Below are 18260 nucleotides of genomic sequence, written 5' to 3'. Positions count from 1 at the left end.
TAGAGTCCAACAGGTAGGCTAAGTTTTCTTCATCCCCCGTTGATATCCAAGCAGCTTTGTTTCTCGTAAAGAACTCTCACACCATCTCAAAATATAATCACCATTAGCTTCCAGGAGGACAGGTGTACACTCCAGCATGATATCCAACCAAATGATGCTGAATCTTTTCATCCAAACAAATGAACCATGCACAACCAGGAATAGGTAAAATATCCCAAAGGTCAAACGGTAGGGAAAAAAACTTGGAGAATCGAAAGAATTGATACCATAGTATCAACTGATACCTTCACTGACCCATGTATTGTGGTCGTGTTAATGGCGATGTGGCACAACAAGTTGTCAACATTCAATAAGCACAGTTCCATAGATTCTTGAAATGCCATTCACCATAAAACAGACAGAAAAATCTGCAACACGTACTTGAAAGAGCGAATAGACTCAGCCAAAGAGGGTCACCACTACCGTTTCTTAAGCAATGTATTCATCTGACACGTCCTAAGTATACCATCTAGCGCAACTGATTGTTTTGGTAATACCTCAAAAAATGACATTAGCAACAAGGAAGAAACTTGTGCCACACGTTGCCTGCATTTCTCTAATAAGCCTCAACACCCAATACGATCTTATAACACTACTCGCAGAGCCACGTACTTAATTATCACCCGTACAATAGACGTACAAAAAAAGCAGGAAAAGAAGCGAAATAAAAGGAGATTTCCCAAAACAATGTATGCAACTAATCAATGTCTGAAATAAATGATAAGCAAGTCATAAGCATCCATTGCATATGGCAAATTCATTCTAGACCATAAAAAATGGAACAAAGCTTGCCGCTGTGTATCTCCCTCTAAACCGGTCTACAGATTCCACATCAGATTGATGTAACAAAGACAAACCTCAAAACTACGACTCCAAAACATTTGAAACGTTCTCAAAACCCTAGCTTCGTCCTGCGCCAGTGCCTGCGCTTGGCGTTGTACCTGTATCGAACCCGATTTTAGAACAGATAAAAAAAACTTACAAATAGTGAAACTTCTCTGCCCAAAATGGATTAAACCAGAGAAAAAAAAGGAAATCCATCAAAAACAAAATAAAATAAGAACGGTACCTGATGGTGTTGTCTGTCCTCAGCCTGATCCAGTGAGGGATGGGCCTGTTCTGCCTCATTTTCTTTGCCAACTTCTTCTTGATCTTGAACGTCTTGTGTGTCGGCTGCACCACATCAAATAGGAAGCAGAAAACACGTGAACCTCAATGTTTCCACCCATTCAGATTTGCGAGAGAGAGATGGAAATAGACTACTGAGAAGCACAAGAACTCACCATCTCTGCGACTGCGTAGAGCTCCGACTCCGGGAGAGACCAAGGCAAACGAAGACGGCGTTTTCCTAGAAACCCTAAATCCTCATGGGCGACCTTATTTATATGCGAATGTAACTTACCGTATCGGTCCCCCAATGGAAGAAATTGTACCTGAAGAGCTCCATATTTTATTGAATTACAGAGTGCCTGTTTCATTGAAGTAGAGCAAACGGATCGGGTTATTGAATTTGTGATCCGCATACGACTTTTTTTTCTTCTTGGATATGGATCTTAAATTTGCATCATCAGATTCACGTAAGCATATTAAATTCAGACTGTGTGATCGGAATCATTACGATCCAGACTTGTGCGGAGGATAGACCGAACCAATGACTGGCCACTTATATGATTTAAAGCACATGACTATTCCATAAAAGCGAGAAAAAGTTAGGTTTTACACCGGTTGGATCCAGATTTCGACTTTAGAGATTCGAACATGGAATTTTGGGAACTGCGAGTTCCAAATTGTTTGCATATTTAAGTTAAGGGTGTTTGATTGGTGCACCAAAACATCCACATTTTATTCAAACACGATCAGAAGGAATTCTTAATCATGATCTTGTTACATTTAAAGTGGTGTTTGTTTGGCTTTGACAGAGTATCCATATTTATTAGTAGGACACTCTGTCCCTAGATTTCAAATCTCCATGTCTTACTGAGTGCTGACTTGGGACTAACTATTATGCAATTTTATCGCTTTGTAAAACTGATTACAAATTATGTACGTAAGCTGACAGGCCAAATTGAACTGATTCACTGTGGTATTTTAATTTTAAACTCATTGCTTTTAGTGGCTCACTGTATCGTTCCAATTTTATCGGGTGTCATGAGCATCACTCGTGAGTTGACTCGCCACATGATTGATTTATATGCAAGTTCTGATCAAGCTTGAGAGTCCATACAAGCACAAGCTGAGTTGAGCTGATTCTTAGAAGCTTGTTTGAGAGATGAGGTGAGCCTAAACAAGCACTTGACTCACTATTTATAGCGACCAAACTTGTTTTCAACTCTATTAACCCATTCAAACTTCGTATTAGACATGATTTTAAATATATATTTTCATTCAGTTGTGTTTGCATGACTACTTGGACATACGATCCGAGGTGACATAAAATCGTCAGCTTTAAGATTATGGGATCTCAAATTTATGGATTCCAATTCGTCCCTTGTTGGAGATGCATGAGTTATAACGATGATTTGTAATCAATGCGAAAGATATCCATATTTCAAGGGCTCAATAGGGACATTGGATTAGGGTGAATCTGATGCCAGATCCAGATCCAGATTCAGATCCAGATCCAGATCCTACCGTTGAACAGGTCGGAAGTAAACCGAACGCCCTCTTATCATAATTACGGCGGCAAATTTACCAAAACCATGCTGGGTTAACTATGAGCCTTTTGGTCAACCTTATGATCCGAACCATATCCGATCCATTTGAAGCATTCGCGGCAATTCTTTTCATGACGCACGGGTATTGAGTAACAGAAAACTTCTCAGAGTTTCTTCGGAGAGAGTCGGTGCGACGCGGCAACGTTCGTTTCGATGTCTCTTCTTGGCGCCATGAAACCAATCACCTGAAGCTCCTGCTCCTCGTCCTCTCTCTCTCTCTCTCTCCAATGGGAGTGCAAGGCCTCTGGGAGCTTCTTGCTCCGGTGGGTCGCCGAGTCTCCGTGGAAACACTTGCAGGAAGAAAGCTCGCCATCGGTAACGACGGATCGCAACCTTCCTACCTCGTTGTCTTTATCTACCTCTATCGGCTAATCTTCTGCGGCGGATGATCTTGCTGATGGGTGCTTTATGGTCCTTGACGCTTTGCGTGCAGACGCGAGCATATGGATGGTGCAGTTCATGAAGGCGATGAGGGACGAGCGCGGAGAGATGATCAAGAACGCCCACGTTCTGGGGTTCTTCCGTCGGATTTGTAAGCTTCTCTTCCTCCGGACCAAGCCCGTGTTCGTATTCGACGGCGGCACCCCGGCCCTTAAGCGCCGGACTGTCATCGCCCGGAAGCGGTTGCGCGAGAAGGCCCACGCCAAGATCCGGAAGACGGCCGAGAAGCTTTTGCTCAGCCACGTACATGCCATTCTCTCCCTCTGCTTTACCTTCCGGTCATTCTTGTGGAGGAAACTGGTAGGGTTTGACTCTGACTTACTGATTTGAAAATTTGGGTGGGGAATGCAGCTTAAGGCGCGGAAATTGGAAGAATTGGTGGAAGAGATGAAGAATCGGACGAGCGGCAATGACGATCCTAAGGGGAAAGGTGTCATCGACGGGGACGATTCAGTGCGAGAGAGTTCCAAGGGGGCACGGGGTATTCCTAATCAAGAAACCCTAGATGCAATGTGAGAAAAATTTTGCGCTGCTAACGCTTTGTTGTTATAACGATAATCATAAGTGATCGATTGCGGAATCGTTGTATACTCTTTAACTAGCACGCTTGCTTGGGAAGCTACTCCTTTAGCTTGGGTATTCGACCAACGTAGTAATAGGATATTTAGGTGGAATCGAATAGTAGCAGGCAGTGACATTGGTTGTCTGTGTCTTAAGTTTCTGGGCACTCTTCTGCCTAGTGATACATGTATCTTCTGACCCTGCGGCTGCAATAGGGACAGTTTTTTCAATTAATTGGTTGCAACTCCCTTATGCTCTCTCTTTCGCTCGGTTGCTCTTATCATTTTCGTTTGTTAGATGTTGCTCTTTTCCTTTTTTTGTACATTGTCAATGTTGTTAAGTTGTTTATAGGTTTATTATAAATGGTGGTATAGGCTGGCAGCATCCCTTGCTGCAGAAGAGGATGGCCGGTTTGATGGGATTGCATCTACATCTGCTTGCGGAGGCATTGAAGCTGAAGATGCAAGTGACGAAGAGGAGATGATCTATGTACGTCATATGTGCTTCTTGTTTTTGGTGGCTTCCATGTATATTATTAGGTTAGATATTTGGTAGTTACTACGTTATATATAACTGTTTCTAGATTAGAGTTTCTGACCCTATGTTTATTACGTCACCATTATTAATGTCTTGGATGGATGGTGGTCGTTGGAAGCGGACAGATCTGTTCATAGCAAGCCTGTGCCCTAGTTTATGGCAGTCCTGATCGTACATGTAGAGCCAAGTTCAGGATAATTCTTTCTGACTATAGCTGAAGTAATTCACGATTTTGGATCCTTGGAAAAATTGGCAGAGCACAAGTGTTGCATGATGGCATTGATGTGTTCCAGTGTCTCATAATTGGCAGTAGTCAGGTTCCTCATGGGTGGTGAATTTGATGATCTTGCTAACATAGTTGACACTCTTTTGGTCTCTTGATAAGTTTGTGTCCCTTCCATGTATAAAGAAAAGACATGCATTGCTCAATGTTGCATTATTGATCATCATCATTCATTGCTATTATTATTCTTTTCAGTTATGATTAGTTTTATTTTTTTGTAAATCTTCTCCAGCACCATTCCAAGTTTGCAACCATTAAAGCATGGTCTGTGGTAGAGTTATTGGTTGTTTTCACCTTTCAGTTCAGCTTTCTACTTTTTCAAGGAATGAAGGAAGTTGTTCTCATCCAGAAAAGAACCCTCCAGAGGGTTGAGAAATCCTCTCTTTCTGTGTGTATGTGTGTCTGTGCACAAATACACACATGCACACGTCCATACATGTCCGAGTACTAATAAACATACAAACTGTTAAAAGTCCTGAAGGTTACTGCTATGAAGTTTCTTCCAGAGGCTACCTCTGTGTCTTGAAAATCCCAAAAGGCTATTAACATTTTCAAACTACTTAAAATTTCATTGTTATCCCAAAAGCAAGAAAAATGTGTTTTAGGGTAATTTTTAGTACTGTTGCCGTGCTCATTATAATAATATTTTGGCCATGTTTTTCAGAATACAGGAACAAGATTTGACATTTTTATTAGGGTCCTGAGTTAAATGCAAGCGTTGCTCTGGGGCCAAATGTTCACATATATGCCACTAGTCCACTAAATAATATAATATATATATATATTATTTATTTATATTTATATATGCATATATATATATGTGGTTTTTAATTTGACCCAGTTGTTTGACTTTGACATATATGTGTTATATGCATTTTATTTTATTGATTGTTGTGTTTAGTGATGGCATTGTGTATGATTTTTGTCTTCATTTCAAATCCATAACATTCATGTTTTTTGCTTTTTCTTATGTTTTTTTGTTACCATTACCATTCTTCTTTCATAGAAATTTGAAAATATTATGCTGATCCATCCAATCACTTTCAAAACTTATGTAACTTATGGTCATGAATGTATTCATTGTGAGTGGGGTTTGATTGGCCTGAACCAAAACCCCTAAGAAAATTGGTTGTTGGTTCAATAAAATGTCAGGAGAAACCATGACTTTGTGAACTCAAAATTTGAAAAATGTAAACTGTTGATTCCTGGATCCTCATGAAAAGTCTACCCATTTATTGGAATTGGATTCAAGAGGCAGTTCTTATTAAATCAAGCATGTAAAATATATCTACAGTTGAATTGCACAAAACGAAAAAACCAAAAAAGGCTACAAAATTTTCATCGGTACCATTCCCATGTATTAGAGTCTCTATGTTAGTTTATATGTATGCAGTATATTGTAGTATTTGCGTGGATACTGCATATGGAATTGCCATAGGAACTAATGCTAATAAATTTTGCAGCCGGTAGGTCAAGGAAAAGTTGATCCAACAGTTTTGGCTGCTCTTCCTCCCTCGGTGCAATTGGATCTTCTTGTTCAGGTTTGAGTTGTCACAGTAAAAAATGTTCATCTTCATTGCTGGACAGTTGATAATGTATCTCATATACTTGATTGATTGTTTTGACCAGATGAGAGAACAACTAATGGCAGAAAACAGGCAGAAGTATGAAAAAGCAAAGAAGGTATGGCTGATGAAACTGTTAAATGACAAACATCTTTCAGGTTATTGGTGGTTAGCTAGTTTATGATTGTTGTTTTTATTTTTTGTCTTGTCACTTGCTTTTGGTAGCTTTAAAAATTTGGCACAGGGAGCATATGTCAAAAGCATTCCATGTCAATGACATCTTTTAAGCTAGAGTGACATTTATGTCTTTTAGGGGTTGTATTTCCTTCTTTGTTCTATTTTAGGGAGAGAATGTGCACCAGCCCTCTTTATTTGTATCTATGTCTTTGTAAGCCTGGGATACATTTCCCTGCCCTAGGAATCAGACTTACATGTTGGTCCCTGAACTTTGAGCTGTTTGGGGAAATTCTGGAACCAATCTCGAAACTCTGTTTGTGTTGCATTTGTAGTCAACAGGAAGGTTTAATTTATGGTAGCGAAAAATTGTTCAGGGTTCACATGATGCTGCATGCTGCTCTCTTGCACTGGTACATGTTACTTGTTCCCTTGTGCTTTTTGTGCTTCCTTTACTTTGGTGTGTACCTGAACACTTGCTGTACAATGATAATGTTCGTATAGTATTTCCGCCACCTAACTTTGCAGTAGTTCAAAAAATTGCCCAACTTTTAAGAAAATAACAAATCACTGCTAAAGGGTCCACAATAAAGCAAGCCCTCAACTTTAAGAAAAATTCTCAAAGAGCTGTCTCTAGATGGAAAATATTAAATTGGAGGCTGATTTACAAAATTACCCTGCTTAATCAAAATTGCCTTTTTGTTTCTTTTTTCTCCTTTGTGGAGATAATATTGATTAAGGGAGGTAATTTTGTAAATTATCCCTCCAATTGAATGTTTTGCATACAAAGATGACTCTTTGAGAACTTCTCTCAAGAAGTGAGAGTTGAGTGCCTGATCCATTGACTCTTAAAAGTTGAGCCGTGAGTAGTTATTTGCCTAAAAGTTAGGTATCTTTGTGTAATTTTTTCTTCATTTTATTGTTGGATGATTTGCTTTGACCCCATAGTTAGGTATCTTTGTGTAATTTTTTCTTCATTTTATTGTTGGATGACATGCTTTGACCCCATAGTTAGCAATCTCTGTTCCACCCTTTTCCCCTCTTGCAGAATGAAAGGATAGGCTGAGTTGGAAAATCTTTTCTTTGATGAGATAGGAATCATGTCGTGCATGAGGACTTCCTCACATCTTGTTCTATAAGTGATCTCGAATGGTCCAGATTATGTTCTACCTGTTCCACTTCAATTATTTAGCTTAACTATGAGATAATAGGGAATGCATTCATTTCCCTTCTATCTACCTAATCTACAATACTGTTGGAGTGAAACATGGGATCGGATAATAGGCGCTAGACTTTATTAGTAACAAATAAATGTTTCTTATGTGAGAAGACTCTACAAAACAATGTTATGCCCCATTTAGAGGGTGGGACAGTCCAAAAAGTAGTTAACCATGCTTGATGGAATCCTGGAAGCCTAATTGTGAGCTTTTATCTATATCAACGTTTCCAGAATCACCTATGGATTTTATTTGAAACCATTACTTGTTACTCTAGCTGGATGATAAAAATCATCATCTATGATTCTTCTTGGGATGGATCTGTAAGAATTCATTTCCCATTAAGAAAGAAATTGCATGTTGAATGATGCTTATTAAGAGCAAAATTTGCTAAGGGGGTGGGACATAATTGTTATATGGAACCATAGCTTCGCAATTAAAGGGGAAAGAATACCAACGTTGAAACAAAAAAAAAAGTCATGAAAGTGACTTAAAAAAAATAGATGTAACGTTTTTTTTCCTTGCATTTTTTCAATTTTCCCTTTTTAATGTTATTTAACATGGATTAAACTTTGGACTTAAATTAAATTATTTATTGTTTTCTATCATCATTAAAGTTTTTTATCATTTTATCTTGCTATGTTTCATGTCTTCTTATTGGTTTCTTATTTACTTTATTTTTGCCTGTTTTTTTGGTATTTTTCATTTAAAATATTCTAGCTTTGCCCAAGAAAGAACAACTTTGCTGGAAAGTACCTGAGAAAAGACTCACCATTCAAACTTGAGAATGATATTTGCGGCTACAGGTGGAACCTGGATCGCCTAAATCATGTATCTTTTCCCTTGGTATTCTAGATGCTGTTGCATGTCGTATGGACCTAGCATTTCTAGAGCCATTAATAATTGGAGATGAAACAAGATAAAATTGTTAAATATTGTATATGTTTAAACGCTTTCCAATGAAAATTTGGCTAAAATAATGACATGAAAAACCCATGCTACAAAATGGGCCATCATTGATTTCTGTTCTGTAAGAGGAAATAAAATATCAGGACTAGGGAATCCTAATTCCAGTGTGATATGTGCTGAATGTCAAAACTTAGATTCTCTGTTCTACATGTCACGTTGGCATTCTAAAAGTTCCTCTTGAACAAACACTTCTTGTTGTTTTTCCTTTTTGAAATACAGATCTTCAATCCTTTTGCTTTATCAAAAGGACATGTTTTGGCCATTGACTTTTGTGAATTATGAGCTGATCCTCGCATAGCCCACTGGTAATCAAACTGAAAGAGTTGCAATCTCGAAGTTTCTGCTGTCATTGGGTTGGTTACTCTAACTTGCTTGTATTGTAGGTGACAGATGCAAATTACTTGTGTAGGAACTGCCTTTAGGGTATATTTCTGTTATCAATCGGTTCCTCTATTTTGCAATAATATTGGACTTGTGTTTTGGAGCACATTTTCTTTTTATGGGTTTTCTGATACTGCAATGTGTACTTGTCTTGCATATCCTTTTTTTTTTGGGACAAGATCGTTAACTCTCTCTTGTTTCCAATTTGTATTTGTTGATGTCATGCTTGCACTTGTGTGCTTCAGGCACCAGAAAAATTTTCTGAGCTGCAAATACAAGCTTATCTAAAAACTGTTGCATTTCGCCGAGAGATAGATGAAGTTCAAAAGTCTGCTGGTGGAAAGGGAGTTGGAGGCATTTCATCTTCCCGGATTGCTTCTGAACCAAACCGGGAATTTATATTTTCGACATCCTTTACTGGTGATAAACAGTGAGTAAATTAAATTTCTGTATCCTCTTTGTTTAGATGATTGAGCACAGAGCATCAGATTAGTCTTGTGTGGGATTTCTTGTATAGGTTCTTGCCAATTGCCTCTTTGCCTCTTAAAAAGGAATATCAGTTAGCACTATATGGGGCTGGTGGTTAGGCTCACCCAGCTGTTATTCATGTGGAGTCTCCCTTAGTTTCTAACTATGTCACATGGGTACGGGTATGTGTGGGTTCGGGTATGGCGGTACAAGTTCGGATACGACAATTTTCAATGTTGTGGGTATGGCAAATTTTTAAATTCCCAAAATGATAAAATGAAAAAAAAAATAATAGTTTATACTTATAATCCCATAAAAGAAGTTCTACAAACAACAAAAATATAATGAACAAACAAAGGATAAAACAATAAGCAATCAGCTGACCTGTTACAGAAAAGTGAGAAAACTGATCCCGATCAGGCAATCACTCTTCATTTAGGTTTGCGCCTGAGCTTGCTGGTCGACAACATCACTTTTATTTGGTTGATGAAGAGAATTGAAAGAAATAGCTTATAGTTTCATCAAACTTTTAATCAAAAGTGGCAGCAACTAAACAAAACTGGCAGCCGAAATAGCCGATAGGAATAAAATGCAACCAACCAAAAGTAGCAGCAACTGATAAACACATAAAGTCGAACAAAACATCAAAACATATATTGATATACAGATTTACAGTGCAATCCTCAAACAAAAACATCCCCAAATCAGAAAAACGAAAATGCCCAAATCAAGAAACGAAACCCTAAGTTGTAATAGAAAAAAAAAACTTACCTGGCTGCTGCAGGCTGCCGCCATGCACTGCCAGATGTGGCCGTGGATTGCTGGGCATTTTTGCCGCCACCGGTCGCCACTCTGCTATGGCTGTCGCGGCCTGTTTTTGTAACACAAAAAAGTTAAAAAATGATGATTTTTATGGCTTGAATTGGGTCTGACCGAGACCCGATCCAACTTGTACCTAACTCTAATGCCGTACCGAGTTCTGCGTTCTGGTGTAGAGTACCCGGTTCTGCATTCTGGCGTACACGTGTCACATAGGTTTTTAATGGAAAAATAATCTGTTAATTGTTAGGTTCTTCATATCATACCTGCTAACTTACATGGTCTTCTATTTAAAAATCTCTACATGGTAATAATTGAGGACTTTTCATGCTTTCCTTGGCAGACTTTTGACATCATTTGGAGTTGATAACGATAGAGGTATTAAGAATCCAACTGAAGGAAACAATTTACCAGCTTCAGCTGCTTCTGGACATGTTTCTTCTGCAGCACAAGGAAATAGTGCTAGGGCCGTCGTTGGTGATGAATCTGGGAAAGGTTTTGGTTATGGAGTTGAAACATATACAGATGAGCAGGGGCGGGTTCGTGTAAGTAGGCACAGGAGCTTGGGAATCCGTATGACACGGGACTTGCAATGGAATTTAGATATGATGAAAGAAATGGAGAAAAGAAATATAAGTGAAGCGGGTAAGTTGACTGTGAATGCAGAAGGACCTGTAGGGAGAGAATGTCCTGGAAACGTGCATCATTCAGGTGGTACCCTGGAGGAGGGCAGTGGACTTAGACCGGCTAACTTGGAGAAGGTTGTCGAACAACTTACGGAAGGAAGTAATCATTGTTTGATGGAAACTCCTAGTGGAAGCAGAAGCCCTCTCCAGATATCATTCTTCGAAGATGAACTCAATGATGATGATGGTGATCTGTTTACAAATTTAGTTGCTGATACTGTAGCTTCAGATGATCATTTGGAAAACGTTCATCCAGCCACTGGTTTGACACATCCTGATCCTGTTTGTTCTGCAAGTAGGAGCATGGAGCACCACCACTTACTGAATAGCCAGGATCTGAATGATGGTGTAAGAATGGAAAGTTGTAACAAGCAAGTAGCAGTTAAATGTAGTAGTGATGATGAGGAGGTGGACTGGGAGGATGCACCTCCCCAACATCCGCCCCCTCCAGTTGACGATGCTTCCAGAGCCAGCAAAGAAGAAGAAGCTGATATCCAGGAAGCAATTAGGCGAAGTCTAGATGACTATGGAGTAAAAACCTCCAAGGGCCTTAAATGTAGTAGTGATGATGAGGAGGTGGACTGGGAGGATGCACCTCCCCAACATCCGCCCCCTCCAGTTGACGATGCTTTCAGAGCCAGCAAAGAAGAAGAAGCTGATATCCAGGAAGCAATTAGGCGAAGTCTAGATGACTATGGAGTAAAAACCTCCAAGGGCCTTGAAGTTTCAAATTCAGAATTTCAAAGTAGTCAGGCTGATGATAAGAAGATGGGTCTTTCATTAGATAGCTCCATGGATGTTGATAATTCTACTGAAGCGTCTGAGATTGAGACATCCAAGGACGCAAGGAAAGAACTGACATCATTGAATTGTATTAATGGATTTAAAAGGGGCACCTCTGATTCTTCTGATACAGTCTTGGTATCATCAATTTCACGTGCACCTAGAATTGATAAGAAACCATGCTTGCTTGATGATCAATCTGAAATTTGTCAACCATCTGAAGCTTCAACTGGAGGTGAGATGACTTTTGAGAACAGGATTGCTGTACCAGATGGATTTATAGGCGCAGTTCTTAGTCCACCTGCAACCTCAGAATCACAAGAAACTGAGATGGAGAAAGAGCATTTTCTTGATGCTAAGGTAAGAGAAGGGTCAGCCTTGATGAGATCAGTAAATGATGCTTCTACAATTAGCTCTGAAAAGTCAGGGAATGTTGTAAGAAATGCCTTGGATGCTTATGTGGAGAGTGGCTTGAAAAAGGATTCTTGTGATGCTCCTTCTCTCACTTCTGAATCAGAAATTTGTTGTGTTCGCTTGCATGAGCATGCTCATAGCGAGGCGGCTAATGCTGTCTGTGATGAAAAGCTTCATGATGATCTTGTTGTTGAAGAAACGGTTATCCAACCAAGCTTAGGTGATGAAATGGCACGTTTGAGACAAGAGCAGATGAGTCTAGGAGATGAACAGCGAAAGCTTGAAAGAAATGCTGAATCTGTAACTAATGAAATGTTTTCCGAGTGTCAGGTATGCAACAAGCACACTCTCAATGTCAGCAACATTTGTCAAAAAACTTGATGGTTGTAAAACTGGTTTGTCTTTGTTGATCAGTTCCCAATCTTTCGACACCTTCTAAGTTTTAGTTGCAAAATGGGTGAAGTTTAGGTATATTTTATTACCTAAATACCGTTGGATACATTTGCATATGCCTAGAGACTCAACACATCTGTGCCCAATGCACTTTACCCTTACCTACATGGGTAAGCCTGTTTTCATGCTTTCCATTTTCTTGTTTGCAATGGAGAAAAAAAAACGAAAGTGTCAGATTTCTGCTCCGTTCTCTCCATGTAGGGAAGGAGAGGGGAGTGCCTTCCCCTCTTTCTGCTTGAGGGGACCTCTCTTAGGCAGGGAGGAGGGGGAGCCTGAGAAGTTGGGTCTTCTTCTTTCTCTTTTGTTAAGAGAGAAAGTGAAAGGGGGAAGGCCTGACCCAGGAGGTTGGCGTGCCTATGTGTGTGCATATAACATAGTCAGCTACATGAAGAACAAGAACCAGCTAGTTTGTTCAACTTTATTTATGCTCGATTAATATCAGAATACTGCCTCATTTCAGTTTTATGTTATGTATGTAACTATGTATTATGCAGATAGTTATTTTTTATTGTAATTAATTATTTTCATCATCATCATCATCATCATTGTTGTTGTCGTCAATGCCATTATATTACAATATTTTTGTCTTCTATTTTTGTTTTCCTTCTTTTTTGCCTTATGTTCCTCACATCATATTGAATCTAAAACAAACTGGTTAAGCTGTTTCATCAGGAGACAAGGAGTGGTAATGTTGAAATATTGTTGAAGTTGGTTAGATTTCTTTCTGCATGCATATGGAGATCTTTTGTTGACTGTTAATGGTCCTAAAATCACGGGCAGACACTTGTTTTCAGATTGAACCTTTTCATATTAATACCTTAATACATGAAAAAATAGCAAAAGGTCAGAAGCTTTTGTGGCATTTTTGTATATTGGAATTTCTGTCTGATGTTTGACTTTGATCGATTAGTGTACAAAAAAGTATACTCTCTTATATTTTGATTCACATATATGCCTATTGATTATTTTTTCTTTCAACTCTTTTAATTAGGAACTACTCCAAATGTTTGGTCTGCCATATATCATTGCACCTATGGAGGCAGAAGCACAGTGTGCTTATATGGAGCTTATAGGTCTTGTTGATGGTGTTGTAACTGACGATTCTGATGCTTTCTTGTTTGGAGCTAGAAATGTGTACAAGAATATATTTGATGACCGCAAGTATGTAGAGACATACTTCATGAAGGTTTGGCCTTTTGTCCTTGTCAGAACGTTGTGTCAAATTTTTAACCCTATTTCCATGTGTATAGAAATTATCCTTCGTCTTATTTACTGGTATTTTCTCATTGTCACAAATGCTGTCATTTTTTCTTCCTTTGGCCAATACTTCCATGTTCGTTGGTTAGTGAAACTTATGAAACCTAAAGTTTTTCAAAACTTCATTGAGAGTCTGATTTGTCTGCTAAGTCAATGAGTAAAAATTGGTGCTCTTGTCTTTAATGATTAATCATGCTATTCAGGACATAGAGGCTGAATTGGGATTGACGAGGGAAAAACTGGTTCGCATGGCGTTACTTCTTGGAAGTGATTATACTGAAGGTGTCAGGTGACAATCGACATTTGTTATTTGTAGTTGGGAAAATGGATGAACTCTTATGATTCCTATGGACTTATTATCTAAGCACTGCTATTTTCTAATTTGAGAGTTCGGTCACAACTGTTCTCAAACAATTTCCTAATGCTTCAACCTGGTCTCATGGATTTGCAATCCTAGACATTTATGTAGCAAGCTTTTCGAATTTTGGATTTCTTGTTTCTCCTGCCATCAACTAAACCTTGAATCTGATGCAGTGGCATTGGTATTGTTAATGCAATTGAAGTAGTACATGCATTCCCAGAAGAGGATGGTCTTCAGAATTTTAGGGAATGGTTTGATTCTCCAGACCCATCAATTGTGGAGAAGGTACATTCTGATAATGGAAAGGCTTCAAGGAAGAAATCATCAAAAGAAAGCAGCAGCAGCGATGACTTTAAAGCCAATGCAGATACCTTCGCAGTTGATGATAATGTTCTTCAAAGCCATCAGAATGAACTCCATGAAAGCAGTATCCCAAAGCTGAAGGAGATATTCATGGAAAAGCATGTATTCCTAGTGATTTTAGCTTTATTTTCTTATTGATGTCATCTTGAGATTTTTGTCAATACTATTTACATATGTTGCAGAGAAATGTGAGCAAGAACTGGCATATGCCACCATCCTTTCCAAGTGAACCAGTCATATCTGCTTACATGTCTCCACAAATTGACAAGTCATCAGAACCCTTCTCATGGGGGAAGCCTGATCTCTCTGAACTTCGCAAGTAAGTTCTGTTAAGACAGTAAGTTTTTTCCAAATTTGAGCCATTTCTATGCATGTTAGTATGATGTTGTTCGGTCATCATATCAATTTTCTTGCCTGAAACATGCTCCATTACTCAACTGGTGGTTTACATGTATCCTCCAGTGGTTAACCTGATACTGATGACAAGCCAACTGAAGTTTTTTATCTGATAAATTTGGTTCAAGAAATATATATATGTGCAACATTTTATATATTTATTGTCTGATATGCTTATGCTAAATATTTGGCCAAAATATTTACTTCCAGTGTTCTGCGAGATTGGATGGTGTAGAGTGTTTGTAGTAAAAAGCTGTGCATCGACTGACTGGTTGCCTTGTCTCCCTAGGCATACATATGGTGCCTAAGTGCCTAGACAGCCACCTAACTGTGTAGCTCGCAAGTTTTGTTCTCTTTTTCATTTTTTTCACTTCTGAGAAAACAATATGGGAGGCACTAGGCTTTCTTTTTGCCCAAAAGTTAACTAGGAATTCATGCCAAATCATTTATTCCCGCATTGAAAATCCTTTTGCCCTGCTAAGATGATGCTTCTTAAGAACAAAAGCTTCCAGATGATAGTCTGGTGTCTATGTTGAACAATTTCACAAACATATCCAAATCTTTATTTGAATAAGAATAAAATAACCTATTGATCTAAAATCAGCGTTGAGGATGTCAACTTGACAGTGGTTCCTTCGGACCAGCACATTTGTGCTAATATTTAACAGGTAACTCATTACGAGTTTATTTATAATTTTATATAAAATGATGTAAATTGTGATCTATTGTGATAAAAGCTTGGCCTGTTTAAACAGCTACCGCTGGGAATGTGAAATTGGCTTATGAAAGAAAATAAGTTGATAAACTTAGCAGCAATTGCACATTTGGTGTTTCATATTTGAATAAACCACATGTAGGCTAGTCAACCTGATGGTTACTACGGGTAGCATGTCTTGCAAGTGGAATATATACTCTTAAGACAAATTTGAAGGTGTAACCTTGTCCTATTGTGTGTATTTTTAGGCTGAAAAAAATTGTTCTATCACAAATTGACAATCTGTTTTTATGATATTGATTTTTTTTTCAAAAATTAGCCTTGAATATATTTTGACTTCAGAATGGTGCGATATTTTGGAATTTTGGTTCTTGCATAAAATCCATGAGATTGTTCCTTTCTTTGGCTTTGATGACTAAGATCAACATGGTTCAGGTTGTGTTGGGAAAAGTTTGGGTGGGCTAACCAGAAGGCAGATGAATTGCTCCTTCCTGTTTTAAAGGAGTACAACAGACATGAGGTTTGCAGTTAACCTTCTCATTGTTTCTGCCTATCATTTAAGCTTATTTTAAGGTGATCGTGTGACAATGAGAAGCATGCACGTTGTCCTACATTAGTTATCGAGAAATGGGAATGTACTGGCCGTTGTATATTTTAGTCTAGAGAAATCACTTCTTGGACAGGAATGTTGGTATAATTAAAAGTTTGACTAGATTTCTGGCGGAGGTGGACCATAGTTCAACTCATTGTAGCTTTCTGTTAGATGAATGTGTGCCTGTGCATCCCCTCTTGCCAACTTTTCCATTGTCATATTTTACCATTGCTCAGGAGCCTGTTTTTACAATTTCTTTCTATACCACGTCCTTGTTGCAGACACAATTAAGGTTGGAGGCTTTTTATACGTTCAATGAGAGATTTGCAAAAATTCGTAGTCAGAGGATTCAAAAGGCAGTTAAGGGTTTGACTGGTAAAAGATCATCACATTTGATGGTTGATTCTGGAACCGTGGAGGATGACCGTGCCATGGCTTCTGAAGGAAATGGTGATTCTGGTGCAAAGGAAATTAAGGGCTTTAATAGGCAGTCTGTGAAGCAAGCAACTGGACGTGAAACTAAAAGTAAATCCGCACGTGCTGGGTTGGTGGGATCAGAAGCTTCTGCAGAGCGTGAAGATAAATATGTCGTTGGTTCCAGTGATTCTGTCGCAAACGAGTGGAAGGACTCCCACAGGCAAGCTTTGAAGCAGCCAAACATAAGTGGAACCAAAAGGAAGTCTGTAGAGGCTGGGCTGGTAGGATCAGAAACGTGCAGTGAGAGTGAAGAGTGTCAAAGTAACAAAATGAAATCCCCAAAACAACGAAGAGGAGTCAGGGGCAAGATGCAAAAGAAATATGCTGGTAATGCCAATGTTGATCGTTTTCAAGATGTTAAAGTTAGACAACTGTCCAACCCACGGCGAGTAAGTTTTCATCCTCCTTTTTTCATAAAAAGGAATTGCCTATTCCTCTAGTATAAAAATCTTCTTTTATTGTTTGACCTCTATTCATCCAACTGCTTAACAGTCGGGGAGGTCTCGGAAGCCTGTGGTGTATTCGGTGGATGATGTAGATAGTGAAAGTCCTTCATCACAGGAAAAATACAACCATCTGGATGACACTAATCAAGAACCTTTCTCCGATGAGGACTTCGGGAAGAAGGATTCTGCTGAAGCTCGTCCGGATGACAACAGTCCCAGAGAGTACCTGTTCACAGGGGGTGGATTCTGCTTAGATGAAGACGATTCAAATGTGTCTGATCTAAACGAGATTTCTCACGAGAAGTTGCTAGATGGTGGTCCATCTATCATCTCCTCCGTGGATACCGAGCAAATTGAGGTAGAAAATTTACAGAAACAACAGGAACTTGGTGGAGATCCTGCTGCCTGCAAACCTGGAAGCAATGAAACAACAGAGCTTCATACTCTCCAATCTGATGTCAATCTGAGGGCTCTGCCATCCTTGAGAAGGCGAAGAAAACCAGCATAATCTGTATATTGTCTAGTAAAATGCATGTGACATACGTATAATTATTGAATAAAAGTGCAATAACATACTATTGTTCTGGTAGCTGTAACAAGCTGGAGAATTTGATCTCTAGCAGTGTCAAATGAAACATCTTCTTTGCTTATTACAACCCCCAAGGGTTATAGTGTAGCTGGTCGAGTTGGTGGCTAGGGAAAGTTTAGTCATGAGTTTTTTGGGCAGATTTATCTGGATTGGAAATGGTGGTAGGTGGTACTTTCAAGTGGTAGGTGGTACTTTCAAGTTGAAGGGGGGAAAGGTGAAAGAGGTTTGGGCCCTTTGGGTATCTCCCTCTTATTGGAAAGGAGAAGGTAGTCGTCTTGTATGCTGTACTGGGCATCGGTATGATCCGATTTGGGAGCGCTTAGGATGGCAAGACACCGGTTCAATAGATGCTATCAGAAGTTTTTAAGCACAAAAGAACTATAGACTAGTAAAACAGAAGTATAGATGTTAGACGCCTTCGGCAAATTGTACACAGAACTGATTGGCCTGGATGCGCTGGAATCATGCGTTGATTCAACCTGCGGTTTCATGTCCTATTTTTGGACGAATTTTGGGGTATTACTGGTTGAGCTTGCAGGAACTGCTCAAGCCCAAGGATG

General features: G+C 39.1%; 2 protein-coding genes across 2 annotated transcripts; one reads left to right on the top strand and one right to left on the bottom strand.

Annotated features, from left to right (window-relative positions):
* Nucleotides 1–731: 731 nt before the first annotated feature.
* On the bottom strand, nucleotides 732–1443 carry LOC116250952 (60S ribosomal protein L39-like). Its single transcript, XM_031624963.2, has 3 exons — nucleotides 1323–1443; nucleotides 1109–1212; nucleotides 732–980 (listed from the first exon to the last, which is right to left on the bottom strand). The coding sequence occupies exons 1-3, from the start codon at nucleotides 1323–1325 to the stop codon at nucleotides 932–934; spliced, it is 156 nt and encodes a 51-aa protein (XP_031480823.1). The 5' UTR covers nucleotides 1326–1443; the 3' UTR covers nucleotides 732–931.
* A 1402-nt stretch (nucleotides 1444–2845) lies between these two features.
* LOC116250115 (DNA repair protein UVH3) lies at nucleotides 2846–17689 on the top strand. Its single transcript, XM_031623532.2, has 15 exons — nucleotides 2846–3068; nucleotides 3187–3437; nucleotides 3546–3706; nucleotides 4130–4244; nucleotides 6039–6116; nucleotides 6205–6258; nucleotides 9127–9311; nucleotides 10512–12381; nucleotides 13496–13690; nucleotides 13965–14050; nucleotides 14296–14587; nucleotides 14668–14804; nucleotides 16032–16116; nucleotides 16470–17054; nucleotides 17158–17689. The coding sequence occupies exons 1-15, from the start codon at nucleotides 2981–2983 to the stop codon at nucleotides 17617–17619; spliced, it is 4644 nt and encodes a 1547-aa protein (XP_031479392.1). The 5' UTR covers nucleotides 2846–2980; the 3' UTR covers nucleotides 17620–17689.
* The last annotated feature ends 571 nt before the right edge of the window (nucleotides 17690–18260 follow it).

Source organism: Nymphaea colorata, chromosome 3 (genome assembly GCF_008831285.2).
Source record: "Nymphaea colorata isolate Beijing-Zhang1983 chromosome 3, ASM883128v2, whole genome shotgun sequence".
NCBI classification, from domain to species: Eukaryota; Viridiplantae; Streptophyta; class Magnoliopsida; order Nymphaeales; family Nymphaeaceae; genus Nymphaea; species Nymphaea colorata.
This window is presented reverse-complemented; position numbering and strand designations above follow the sequence as displayed.